A 12,978-nucleotide genomic window follows, 5' to 3' on the forward strand; every position below is an offset into this window, starting at 1 on the left:
GGCCCCGGTGTCACCGATGAAGTTAGAAACATCGGTAGAATTTGCAAGGGGTATAACATCTAGAAATCTGTAGGGGGTGGGGATGGATGCCGGGTAGAAGGATAGGATCCGGAGATGGTGAGGATGACTCCTACATCTCTGGCTTGGCCATTTGGGTGGATGGCAGGACCATTCACTGAGGTCGGGAAAACGGGAGATGGCAGATTTTGTAAACAACCTAGAACGTTCTCTTCCCCTGAGTGGCCAACATCCGGGAATAGGATGTGGAATGTGGGACAAAAGTTTGCGGAGTGATTGGAGTGAAAATGGAGCGCTCTGTTTGGGGAGCAATGAAGCTCTGTATGGAGAAAGGGCTTCAGCATGAGCTCCAGAGGTGCTTGATCAGGGTCCCCGGACTTGGGAAGTCAGAGAAGGCCCCTACTTGGGGTGGGGCCCCCCAGGAAGGAGCCTCCTTCTTCTTGTGGTCCTCTTTTTGTTCAGAGAGCAGCTGGCTGTGCGGCGCTGTGGGTAGACTGCTGGCACAGAGATATAGAGATGTCTGGTTGGTGCTGGTGGACTCCAGGGTCAGGGGGAATTTCCTCTTGTCCTTCCGAGAGACAGCGTACCCATTGGGGACATCTCCCTTTTCAAAAAAGTCAACATTCCTCGAAAAGTAGATCAGCTGTAGACCCAGCCCTGTGTCTTGTCGATACCAGTACATAGCATCATGGTTCATGTCCTGAGAACAATGCACTGTCAACTGCTTTCCTGTCCCCGTGATGAGGTGTCTTGGGGTTTGGGTCACCTTGGCTTCCATGGGGCCTGTGAGAGAAGGAAACAGAAATAGAGACAGCCGAGGAGGGCACCTGAGGCTCTAGAAAAGGACTTGAGCTGAGACCTGCAAGCTACGGTCAAGTTATCCATGTGTCCCGAAACTCACCTGCTCCCAGGAGACAAAGCACGACCCAGCCCAGGGGCCGGAAACCCATGGTGGCTTCACACAGGTGTCTCCCAGCCCCGGGGGCTCTCATCAATCTCTGTAATGTCTCCATCTCTGCAGCTTCTTGGCCCTCATTTTCAGGGGTGAAACCACTCCCCTTTCCTCACGGGGCTGAAGTGAAACCCAGGCAGTCAGTACAGGCCGCTGTGAGCTGACAAGGCTTATGATCACCATTCCCCTCGCTCTCCTTTGAGGCTGCTTATTTCTGCACACTGAACAATGTCTCATCAGTATCCTTTCGTTCAACTTGGTAAATATTTGTGTATTTTAAATCTTTCTGATGAAAACTGGCATAACATGTTGGTCACTTAGAAATGTGAGAGCATGAACCTTAGATTGTCATCAAAATTGCACTTTAGAAGTCCTCACTTCTGCTCTGCAGGAGTATTTTCCTATCCTTATTTACCCACCGACATGTGTTTTAGCTGCTACTGTTTACAAGAGGCTCACGTGTAAAACTTCTGTCAGGTCCCCATTGTGGATTATTTCACTGGTCTGTATCCAGTTCAGCATGTTAGGTGCAGGACTCTTTCCTCGTTAGCAGAGTACACGTAGTTGTGGGCGCAAGGGACTGCTTTCCTCAAGGTTGGTGTTTGGCATATCTTTCTTCCATTCCCTCTTCTCTCCCTTCCTAAAGGGAGGGGTGACATCTGCTGACTACAGTCACCTCACATTTTTACCAGCCTGCATGGTTTCTTTGTCTACTGTAGGCTTTCAGCCTCTTTCTTGCAATCTCCACGTGCTGTTCCGCACAGAAGCAGGGATACATCCTGGATGCTGCCTGCAATCGGCTGTATATCCAAGTCAAAGGAAGTTCTGTCTGGGGCTGGGGGCATCATGGCATCTCTTCTGAGTTCCAGCAGCATGTATTGCTCCCTTTTCTGGGTCACCATGTCCTTCCTGCATTGAGGTGACTTTCCTGGGGTTGCCCAGAATGTTTCCCCTCTTGAATACCTTTGAGTTTGTTTTGTGCTTTGTTAGAGCCGGAATATTCTTGAAGGGCCCAGGGGAGGAGGGGAGAGAAGAGACTGCCTCATCTCCCCTAACTGCTTCCAACCACAGCTAGGACTTCACAGAGACCTTCTCTATTTTGCCAAATCATTGTCACCTCCAGGCAAGAAGTTTCATCCCAGTTTGGGGACAGTGCCCACACCTCAGAGAGGGCTTTCTTGCTCGAAACCCCCTCAAGCTGGAGGTGCAGCTCCAAACTGTCACCATTCCAGGCCAGCGAGAGAGGCATGCTGGCTATCAGGACAGTAACTCTGCTCTAAGGAGGCGTGTTCTCTCTTCCTATGTCACTACCAGTTCTGTTCCTTCCAGGAAAACCATGGAGGGAGCAGGCTTGGCTCGACTTCAGCCCTTCGTGTTTTTTGTTGTCCTGAGAATCCTCCATACTCTTGCTGGGAGACCGGTGTTCTCCAGGAAGGGAAAGCAGTTTTCATTCTCAAGAGCCCTCTTCAAGTCAACAATGATCTTAGTAAACTGAAGATCATCTTTAGAAATCTTTCACAGTTTACCCGCATCCACAAAGCTAAACCCACTATTTACTTCCTGCCTGGTGGATTTTCCCAGGTTCCATTGCGCTTCCCACATCATACAGGTGGACAATTACCGCTTAAAGATTTATAGTTTATCCCAAGCATTCTCCATGTTATTTTTTTTATAAATTTTTTTTTAATATTTTATTTATTTCTAGGAGAGAGAGAGAGAGAGAGAGCGTGAGCAGGGGAGGGTCAGAGAGAGAGGGAGTCACAGACTGAAACAGGCTCCAGGCTCTGAGCTGACAGTCAGCACAGAGCCCGATGCGGGGCTCGAACCCACGAACCGCGAGATCATGACCCAAGCGAAAGTCGGACGCTTAACCGACTAAGCCACCCAGGCGCCCCAAGCATTCTCCATGTTAAATTAACCCAAGATTCAGGAGGCAGCTGATTCATTTTCTCAAAAATGTTTATTTTTCAGAAAGAAAGAGTTAGGGAGGGGCAGAGAGAGGGGGAGACAGAGGATCGGCATGGACAGTAGAGAGCCTGACATGGGGCTTGAACTCATGAACCATGAAATCACAGCCTGAGCTGAAGTTGGACGCTTAACCAACTGAGCCACCTGGGCGCCTCCAAGTGGCATCTGATTCTATACTCCTGTCCCCCAGCAGCTAATTCACTCTCCTCAGACATAAGCTGCTCCCTCCTCCACACCCTATTGCCAGTGAGGATGCTCTGGGCCCTCTTTTCTTTCTCTACATCAACCCAAGACTTTAAAGTGATACCACTAACCTGAGTTCCTTGTATCTTTAGATCACGAGCCATTTGCTATACCTTCCCACCTTTTCTTCCTAGAAGCTTCCTTCTAATCTTTCCTTCCTGAAGGCCACCACTTTCAAGAGTTTGGGAACTTTCTTCCAATGTGGGGCAAATTTCTATTTCCCTAACTAAGGGCCTGGAAGAAAAGAGAATCCTGTAGATGGCCAGGAGCCCTGAAATATCTCCCTTGTCTTTTGTACTTTAATGTAATGCATTTCACTCTGTGCTGTCCATCTGTCCATGGACTTCTTCAGTGCCTGCTCTCAGCCCCCTCCTCGGAGGCACTACTTAGGAAATCTGCCACATTTTCCCACCCATTCCTTCTGGGATAACAGTCTCTGACAACAATACTTATGCTGGCCTCCACCCCACCGAGGAGCCGTTTCTTAAAATACCCTGTAGGGAAACATGCTTATCCCTTTAAGTGCACAGCAGTATTTTTTCTAGGGGTGATCCTGAGCCGAGATACAGACTGTAGAATGGTTACCACACTTCAAATCCTATTTTACTTGTGCTTCAGCCACTTCAGTTCCGAGGAATTTGCTCCACCCTATGTATTTCCCTATTATATGATTAACCTTTGAAAGACCTCATGAGAGAGATTTGTGTACTGAGTTCTCTTTAATTGGTGATACAGTGTTCAGTTTTGTCAAATTTTCTCATTTCTCATTATTTGAAATATAATGTCATAATAAGGAAGAAGTCCGTGCCCTCTAGTGGACTTTTCCTGCAATAGGCAGAAAAAGAGGCTCAGATGCTCACATCCCATAAACTGTAAATGTTTAGATTAGCTTACAAAAGGGAGTTACGGTTGTGGGTACAATGAAGGTTACTAATCAGCTGGCCTCGATCGAGGAGACTATCATGGGTTATCTGGGAAGCCCTTTCTCATCACATGGGTCTTTAAAAACAGGGAAACTCTAAGCTCCTGGGTGGCTCAGTTGGTTGAGCATCTGACTTTTGATTTCAGCTCGGGTCGGGTCATGATCTCATGGTTCTGAGATCAAGCCCTATGTAGGGCTCTGCGCTGATGGTGTAGAGCCTGCTTGGGATTCTCTCTCTCATTCTCTCCCTGCCCACCTGCCCTCCTCAAGATAAATAAACTTTAGAAGCAGGGATCCCTTCCTAGCTGTGTTTAGAGGGAGACGTGAATGTGTAAGAAGGGCCAGGGGGGGTGAACGTAGCTGGTTGTAAAGACAGAGGTGGGGAGACACAAGGCAAACATGCTTGATTCTCTTCTACAGCCTTCAGAAAGAAAAGCAGCCCTACCCATCCGTTCATTGTAGCTGAATGAGACAGGCATTGGACTTCTAACCTCCAGAACTCTAAGATAACAAATTTGTGTATGTGTATTTTAAAAATGTGTATTTATTTATTTTGAGAGAGAGAGAGTGAGCAGTGGAGGGGCAGAGAGAATCCTGAGCAGGGCTGCTGGGCCACCTTGGGGGTGGGGGTGGGACTCATGAGGGCAGAGTTACCGGGTACCTTGGGTTTGCCATTTTTGTGCAGAGGATGTGGCCGCATTGACAAACTGCTGGTGCAGAGGGACTTGGGTGTCTTGGTTACTGCTAGGACATTCCAGGGTCAGGGGAGATAGTTCTTTCCCTCCTTTCTCTCTCCCTTCTCTCTCCATCTCCTTCTCCCTCCTTTCTGTCTGCATGCATGAGTGTATTTGTGTGGTCACCTTGCAAGGGGGCAGAAGCTTCAAAGTGAATGGACTTCTGCTGATATTCACAATAACAATGCATTCTAACCTCCTGCTGTTTGGAAGGTGACTTCCTGTGTCCTGTGTCAAGACTTCCCTGCCTTCCTGGGCAGCAGCACCTTGGTGGCTCTGTGTTACTTAGCAGAGGCCTCACACACCATGCTGGCCGCTGTCAGACCAAAGGCAGACTTCTTCCCAAGAGAATAGGCCCCCTGAGGCTGGCAGTGATTCTCTCTTGGAACATTCTGGTCCGAAGCCTGTGCAGAGGAGGCATTCGCAAAAATGGAGCAAGCCAAGAGAAGAAACTGGCAGCATCTGCCTTTAAAAATGGCATCATCTGATTCAACCTCCTGTCCTTATCATCCCCTGCCTTCTCTTAGGCTTCTCCCCGAGTGGCCTTCTTCAACAGCAGCCTTCTTTCAGGGGCTCAGGAGTGGGGCTCACTCTGTGTTCATTTTCTGTCACTGCTATAACAAAGTATCACAAACTTAGTGGGTTGAAACAACACATATTTAGGAGTTTGACACGGGTCTCATTGGGTTGAAATCAAGAGCAAGACCATGCTCTTTTGGGGCCTCTAGGTGAGAATTTGTCTCTGCCTTTTCTGGTTTCTAGAGGATGTCTGAGCTCTATGGCCCCTTTCTCCCACTTCATTACAAAATTTTTTTAATGTTTATTTTTGAGAGAGAGACAGAGACAGAGAGAAACAGAGATGAGCAAGGGATGGACAGAGAGAGAGAGAGTGGGAGACACAGAATCCGAAGCAGGCTCCAGGCTCTGAGCTGTTGGCACAGAGCCTGATGGGGGCTCAAACCCACAAACCGCGAGATCCTGACCTGAGCCGAAGTCACATGTTCAACCGACCTGAGCCACTCTGTTACCCCTCTCCATCTTCTAAGCCAGCCACAGAGCGTGGAGTCCTTCCCACATCACTCCAAAAAGACCCATGTAACTGGGCCCACCTGGATAATCCAGAAGAATCTCACCATCTACCTCAAGGTCAACTGGTATGCAAATTTAACTGCATCTTCAAATGTAATTCTCTTTTGTCATGGAAGACAATATATTCAGATTCTGAGCATCAGGAAATGAATACTCTGGGGGAAGGTGTTATTGAGCCTATCAGGAACCCTTAACCAGAAAAGAAAGGTAAGACTGGGAACTGATTAAGCTTAAGGACTATAATTTTAAAGGGGAGGAGAAGAAGCAAGCCCAGGACCCAGTCACTGTGGACATTGCTGAACTATTTATCCTTTCCTTTAATGGGCATATAATGAATACCAATTATGTGGTAGGTTTTAGACTATGTTTTAGACTATGGGAATCCAGGCATGAACAAAAGGACAATATTGCTATCTCCAGGCTGATAATATTTAATATTGATTGCTCATGGTACTTGTATGCCAAGTACAGAGGAAGATTCTGGGGAAGGAATGATGGAAATACGTGTCTTCTTACATTGAAGATTTTGTAGTCCAATGGGAAGTTAGCCATACCAATAATAATTTTAACTTGGCATCTACAGAAAGGAAGAGTTGTGTAAGGTGTAGTAAGAGTACAGAGGAAAGAGCTCATGATCTGGGGAAAAACAAGGCACATTTTAGATAGTGCTATTTAACTGAGATTTTGAAGAGCAAAATGAGTTTGTGAGATGCGCCATTCAAGGGAAATGTTATGTGCTGCATGTTTGGAAATAGCTAGAGTTCAATGTTGCTAAAGTGTGTGAGAATGTGAGTGCTGGGAGGTGTGGCTGGGTTTTCTAGAAGGGCTGTGATCATACCTTATACATGCAGGAAGTTTTTTCCACTGCCACACACTTCTGTCCCGGGGATTCACTTATGCCTCTTCCAAAACCCACCACCCAGGGCTCTACTGACCCACATCAAGCTGGAGAACTAGAAAAAGATTTAGAAGACTGAAGGAAAAAGAGCATTTGTCAGCATAGTGAACACGTGCTGTAGGAGCTATGAAGACAGAAGGGGTGATTATCTCCAGCGTCAGTCGAAGGCTGGATCTGGTCAGGTCATTTGGTTTTCTCCTCCTGTGAGAAGACCTGAAGATTCTGAAGCACTGACCTATTCTAGGTACTCACAGCACATGGGTATGTCTTCCCTAATGCCCAACTGTGATGGGCTTAATGGAAAAAGAGATCTGTAACTCAAGAGGGAAACATAAAGAGCCCTTTATCATTATCCTAGACTCTAATGAGAACTTGACATTCTAATACCAAGGTATCTTTCTTGTAAGGTATTTAGTTTCCTTCCTTTTAAATTGTTTAAAAGGATTGTCATGAGTTTTTTTTTCCATGCTAATCTATGTAGCTTTTATGTCTGGTAGACCACAGAGAGCCACGAAGGACTCACCGAAGGGAGTGACATGGCCAGGTTTTTGCAGTGAGGATGATTGCACTTGGTACTGTACGCTGATACTGGATTAGTGGGGGTGGCTGGAACAGGAGAAATAGCTAAAGAGGCTGCTAAACTTCCCTGTGGAGCTGATTAGAAGAGCATGGACATGGCAGTGGTCACCCTGAGAGAATGGATGAAGAGAAAAGTTAGGTAAGAGTTAGAAATCAAAGCACTGGAAGATGGATTGGATGTCCAGGGTAAAGGAGAATGAGAAATGTAGGACAACTTCAATCTCATACAAGCAAATGACTCATACTTCAATTCACCAAATTGGCAAACCAGAAAGTGGCTTGTAGAGGCAAAGATGACACATGTGTTTAAACTCCAGGAGGAATGGGGCACCTGGGTGGCTCAGTCAGTTAAGTGGCCGACTTAGGCTCAGGTCATGATCTCACAGCTTGTGGGTTCAAGCCCCGCATTGGACTCTGAGATGTCTACTTTCGGTTCTGTGTCTCTCTCTCTGCCCCTCCCCTGATCATGCTCTGTCTCTCTTTCTCTCAAAAATAAATAAACGTTGGGGCACCTTGAAGTTAAGCATCTGACTTCAGTTCAGGTCATGATCTCTTGGTTTGTGGGTTCGAGCCCCATGTTGGGCTCTGTGCTGACAGCTGGGAGCCTGGAGACTGCTTCAGATTCTGTGTCTCCCTCTCTCTCTGCCCCTTCACCACTCATGCTCTGTTTCTCTGTCTCAATAATAAATAAATATTTAAAAATTTAAAACAATAAATAAATGTTAAAAATATTTTAAAATAAATAAATAAACTCCAGTAGGAAGTGTTCAGTTGGTGTCCTGAATAGACTTGGGTCCAAATTAAGAATTGGGGAGGGGGGAAGGGACAGATCTAGAACTCATTAATTACGGAGTGGGATCCTTGTGCTCCCTGCCCCATCTTGGGATGGTGGAAGGCAGCCACCTTGTTGAGAGAGACAAAAGACTGATACCATCTCCGAGAGTAGCTTTTCTCCCTAAGAAAGTAACTTTTCTCTCCTCTTCCAACTATCACTCTCCATCTATGGCAGCAGGTGGCAATTCAGTTTTACTTAACTCATTAATACTTGGGTTCCCTGACAAGAGCTCTGTTGTCTAATCACGGAAGGGTAGGTCAATTCACGAGAAAAACAATTTGTCGCCTGATACACTGATCAGTATCCAGATGATGCCCCAGTTTCTTCTCCAGAAAACCTTCACAAATTGGCTGATAACAAAACTAAAATCACACCAGATAGTGTCCTGCTAACTGGATCCTGATACGTGTTGCTTCTCAAGGTTGTTAGCTCTCTGACTCATTGGAATTTCAAGAGATTATACTCTCTCCAGCAAATAGTCAATAAACTGATAAGATACGTTATTTCCCTGTTAGGTTACCTCAAAATTCATAGTAACAAAGCTCATTATAGATTTCTTTCCCTCTGCCAACCAAGTTTATTCTCTTCAAAAGAGTTCTCTCAACTCTCACTCCATCCCTTTCATGGGCAGCTGCTCTGGTCTCATCTCTCATCTCTTTTCTCAACCCAGAGACTAAAACAATATGGTTCCTTAGCCTGAAGCTTCGGTGTCCTTCCAGTAAGAACTATATCTTTCCTCTTCCCTTTTCCTTCATGTAACTTCCCTTTGCTGCCTTTACTAAAGGCCACTCCATTCTACTTTTATTCTGTGTCCTTGATAAAACAATAGAAAAAAAATTTGATCTATTGTGTGGCCAAGACTCAAAAACATCTCTCAAGTCGTTCAGAATTATTTTTTTTAAATGTTTATTTTTGAGAGACAGAGCATGAGTGGGGGAGGGGCAGAGAGAGAGGGAGACACAGAATCTGAAGCAGGCTCCAGGCTCCCAGCTGTCAGCACAGAGCCCAACGCGGGTCTCGAACTCACCACTGTGAGATCGTGACCAGAGCCGAAGTCGTAAGCTCAACCGACGGAGCCACCCAGGCGCCCTTCAAGTAGTTCAGAATTCTAATTTAATGTATTTGTTTGCATGCTCTCTGAATGTCCTGCCCCAATACTTTTGATATTTGTGCTCTTTTGGTGTGGTAGACAGAATGCTAAAAACAACGCCCAGGGACACTTGCCCATGTATAAGCCCCATAGGTACCACCCCTACCAGTGTAGGTGGTACCTATGAATATGACAACATGTCCTCCTGTGATTGTGTTACAGTATTTGGCAATAGGGATAATATCCAGATGAGCCCATCTTTAATCTAATCACATGAGACCTTTCAAGGCAGTTTTCTCCAGCTGGTAGCAGAATGGGAGGTCACAAAGCTTTCTGGAGCATAAGTAGGATTTGATGTGAATTTCTTTCCTTGAAGATGAAGGGGACCAGAGAAAGAATGCAAGAAACTGAAGGCAACCCCCGCCCCCCCCAGTAACCACCAACAAGGAAACAAGGTCTTATTCCTACCACCACAAGTAACTGAATTCTGCCAATAATAAGAATGAGCAGGGAGGAGGAGTGGGCTCCAGAAGAGAATGCAGCCCCATGACACCGTGGTTTCAGCAGACCTTGAGCAGAGACCCCAGCCCCACCATCCTCATCTTCCCGCATGGCGAGGTGCGGGATGATAAATCGGTGCTATCGTACCCTGCCTAATTTGTGATTTGTTACACAGCAAAAGAAAATGAATATAGCTGATTATCACCCAGCATTTTCCTTTGGGCAACTGTGCAGTGAGCCTGCTGCATCTCTAATCTACCCACTCAGCACCACACATTTCAATTTTAAACATTACACCTGCATCTACCCAAGTGAGGTTCTGCTCCCTAACAATCCTTGTGAACAGACACATTTTGTGTCTCTTACTACCTACCCTTCTCCTCTCCACTACCTTTTCCCCCTTCGTGGTAATCCTGAGCTTACGGGTTATCTGAAAACTTGTCATCAATCACATGACAAGTCCTATGTTACTCACGCTCAGGAGTCCGCATCTGAGGAGGCCTCCCTCCCTACTTATTTTCCTGTACGAGTCAATTATTGAGAGACACCATCGTGGAATCTTTGAAGGACCTTTGCAAATCCTGAGGGTTTTTTCTTTACCTGATCAGAATTCAGTTGTATCTAAATTCCCCTACATCTGTATCTGAACATTGAAGTTCGCATTAGGAAATATTCACTCTGAGTTACTGCCCTCTGGTCTAGTGTAGTATCAGCCGGGGGCAAAGACTTTGATTATAACAGCAAAGATATCTTAGAGGGATGAGAATGGGAAAAAAAGGAAGCAAGAAATATTAAAGTCAAGGCAGAGCTTTCGTACAATCGTGTGTGACAACCTTCCCTAATTGTGGTCGGTAATCTTTATTTTTTTATTTTTAATTTTTATTTATTTTTGAGAGAAAGAGAGACAGAGTACAAGCGGGGGAGGGCACGCACACACACACACACACACACACACACACACACACACAGAATCCGAAGCAGGCTCCAGGCTCTGAGCTGTCAGTGAAGAGCCTGACACTCAGGGCTCAAATTCACGAGCCATGAGATCATGACCTGAGCCGAAGTCAGAGGCTTAACAGACTGAGCCACCCAGGTGCCCCATGGTTTGGGGGCAGTGTCCCCTCACTCCTTGGTTTGCCTCCTTCTTGTGTAGAGAGGATGTGGTTGTGTAGCACTGTGGATAAACTGCTTGCGCAGAAATACACAGATGTCTGTTTGGTGCTGGCGTGGTCCAGGGTCAGGGGAAAATGTGACAAATCATCTCGAGAGACATGGTACCCGTCAGGGACATCTCCTTTTTCAAAGGCTTTGGTACCGGCTGAATAGTAGATCAGCTGCAGGCCAGATCCAGGGTCTTGGCGATACCAGTACATTGACACATGATTCATATCCTGTGTACACTGGAGGATTAATTTCTTTCCTGTCCCCAAGATCTTATGTCTTGGGAATTGTGTGACTACAGCATCCTTGAGGTCTGTGGCAGAAAAAGAAAAAAGATGGTCAAATACAGGCAGAGCCAGGGGAGAGGAGACTGATGCTATTGTCCTGAAGGAATGTTCTGTGGAGGGAGCCTGGGAAGCCAGTGACAGGTGCCCAGGACTCACCTACTCTGATGAGACAAAGTACAACATAGCAGAGGAACCTGTTGCTCATGGCGACACCTGATGAATGCTGCTGTCTGGTGCTGTGATGAACTTAGTCTCTGAGGCCAACGATTTTTTAGTTGCTTCCTGGCCAGAGACCACGCCCTCCTCCCTCAGTGCTTCAGAAAAGAATCAAAAGCCACTTGGGCTTAATAGAATGTGGTTGGTTTCCTTCATTTAGGTCACAAATCATTTATGATGTTCTGTTAAAGCATTAGCATGGAAGGTTGTTGTTGTTATTTTTATCTCTATGAATTCTAATTTCTCTTATATGATATATCATTTTTACATGGTGGGTTCATGTTTTTAGAATTTTTACCAGGCCCAGGACACCTGGGTGGCTCAGTGAGTTGAGCATCCAACTTCAGCTCAGGTCATGATCTTGTGGTTCATGAGTTCAAGCCCCACATCAGGCTCACTGTTGTCCCTTGCTCTTTCTGCACCTCCTCCAGTTATGCTCTCTCTCTCTCTCTCTCTCTCTCTCAAAAATAAAAAATAAAATAAAATAAAAGCACTAGAATTTTTACCAGACCCTTATGGTGAGTAGAGTAGCATTGCATGGACCCTTGAGGGTTTTCTCCAAACACTTCTCTGGAAACTCTTTCCCATGTTATCTCGCTAGCCAGCTTGAAATTTTACTCTAAGAGTACTCTAACCTTGAGCCAGCCTAATGTCCTTCATTTCCATGAATTTCCACCATTTAATCTCAGCATGCTTTCCCAATAATGTCTGGTGCCCCTTCTCCTTTTGTGGGCAGTGAGCAGGTTGTGGTGAAGGGAACAGAGCAGGTAAATGTGCACAAACACGGGAAAATCTGGTAGGTGCCTAGAACATTCTCAGAGGTGATCTCAATCTGTTGTAGGAACTCATTTGACCAGAGGTTTCCTGGTGTGGACAAACACTATGCAGGTGCTTGTAGCTATTGATCCCCTCGAGTGACTTAGTAACTGCTCTCAAAACTGCTTGCTTGGGGAAAAAAAGCATTTTAGGGAAATTGTGGGATGTGAGTCACCACAGATGAACTGAAGTTCAAATGTCATAGATGTGGCTTTCCGCTATTTAACGCTATTTCTAGGACGATTGTTTTCTTCTCAAATTCTGGGCCACCTGAGGATGTGGCTGTGTATTGTCATAGATAGAATGCTAGCATGGAGTGCAGAGGTGGGTCCAGGGCCTGAAGAAACTTCCTTCTTCTTCCAGGAGACACTGCATGCATCAGGGAATCTTCTTCAGTGCGGCCAGCAACAAGCCAGCAGTGGCTCTGCTGTAGCCCCAACCCTGGGGCTTGGTCACGCCAGAACATTCTGTCACAAGCAAAGTCCTAAAGGCATTCAAGCAAAAGCTTTCTCTTGCCCCTCTGTTCTGCTTTATATCTAGATTCTAGATTTCTCTAATATTCAAGTGACCTGGGGGAGAAGCAGCAGAAGTTATAGGCAGTGTGCACCAGGAAGGTCAATATTTTGGCCGTGAAAAAGAAATAAGGCTCATGCTAGAGCCTAGAAATCC

The 12,978-nt window shown here is 46.0% G+C and overlaps 2 gene segments (V, D, J or C); both read right to left on the reverse strand.

The window, feature by feature from the left end:
* Positions 1-355: 355 nt before the first annotated feature.
* LOC120238964 lies at positions 356-1,013 on the reverse strand. The segment is given in 2 exon segments: positions 356-801; positions 920-1,013. Coding segments are annotated over 2 exon segments (537 nt in total).
* Positions 1,014-3,992: 2,979 nt separating this feature from the next.
* Positions 3,993-11,498, reverse strand: LOC120238965. The segment is given in 3 exon segments: positions 3,993-4,006; positions 10,956-11,303; positions 11,434-11,498. Coding segments are annotated over 3 exon segments (411 nt in total).
* Positions 11,499-12,978: the final 1,480 nt, after the last annotated feature.

The sequence above is a fragment of the Hyaena hyaena genome, unplaced genomic scaffold (assembly GCF_003009895.1).
Source record: "Hyaena hyaena isolate Hyena2069 unplaced genomic scaffold, ASM300989v1 scaffold_220, whole genome shotgun sequence".
NCBI lineage: Eukaryota > Metazoa > Chordata > Mammalia > Carnivora > Hyaenidae > Hyaena > Hyaena hyaena.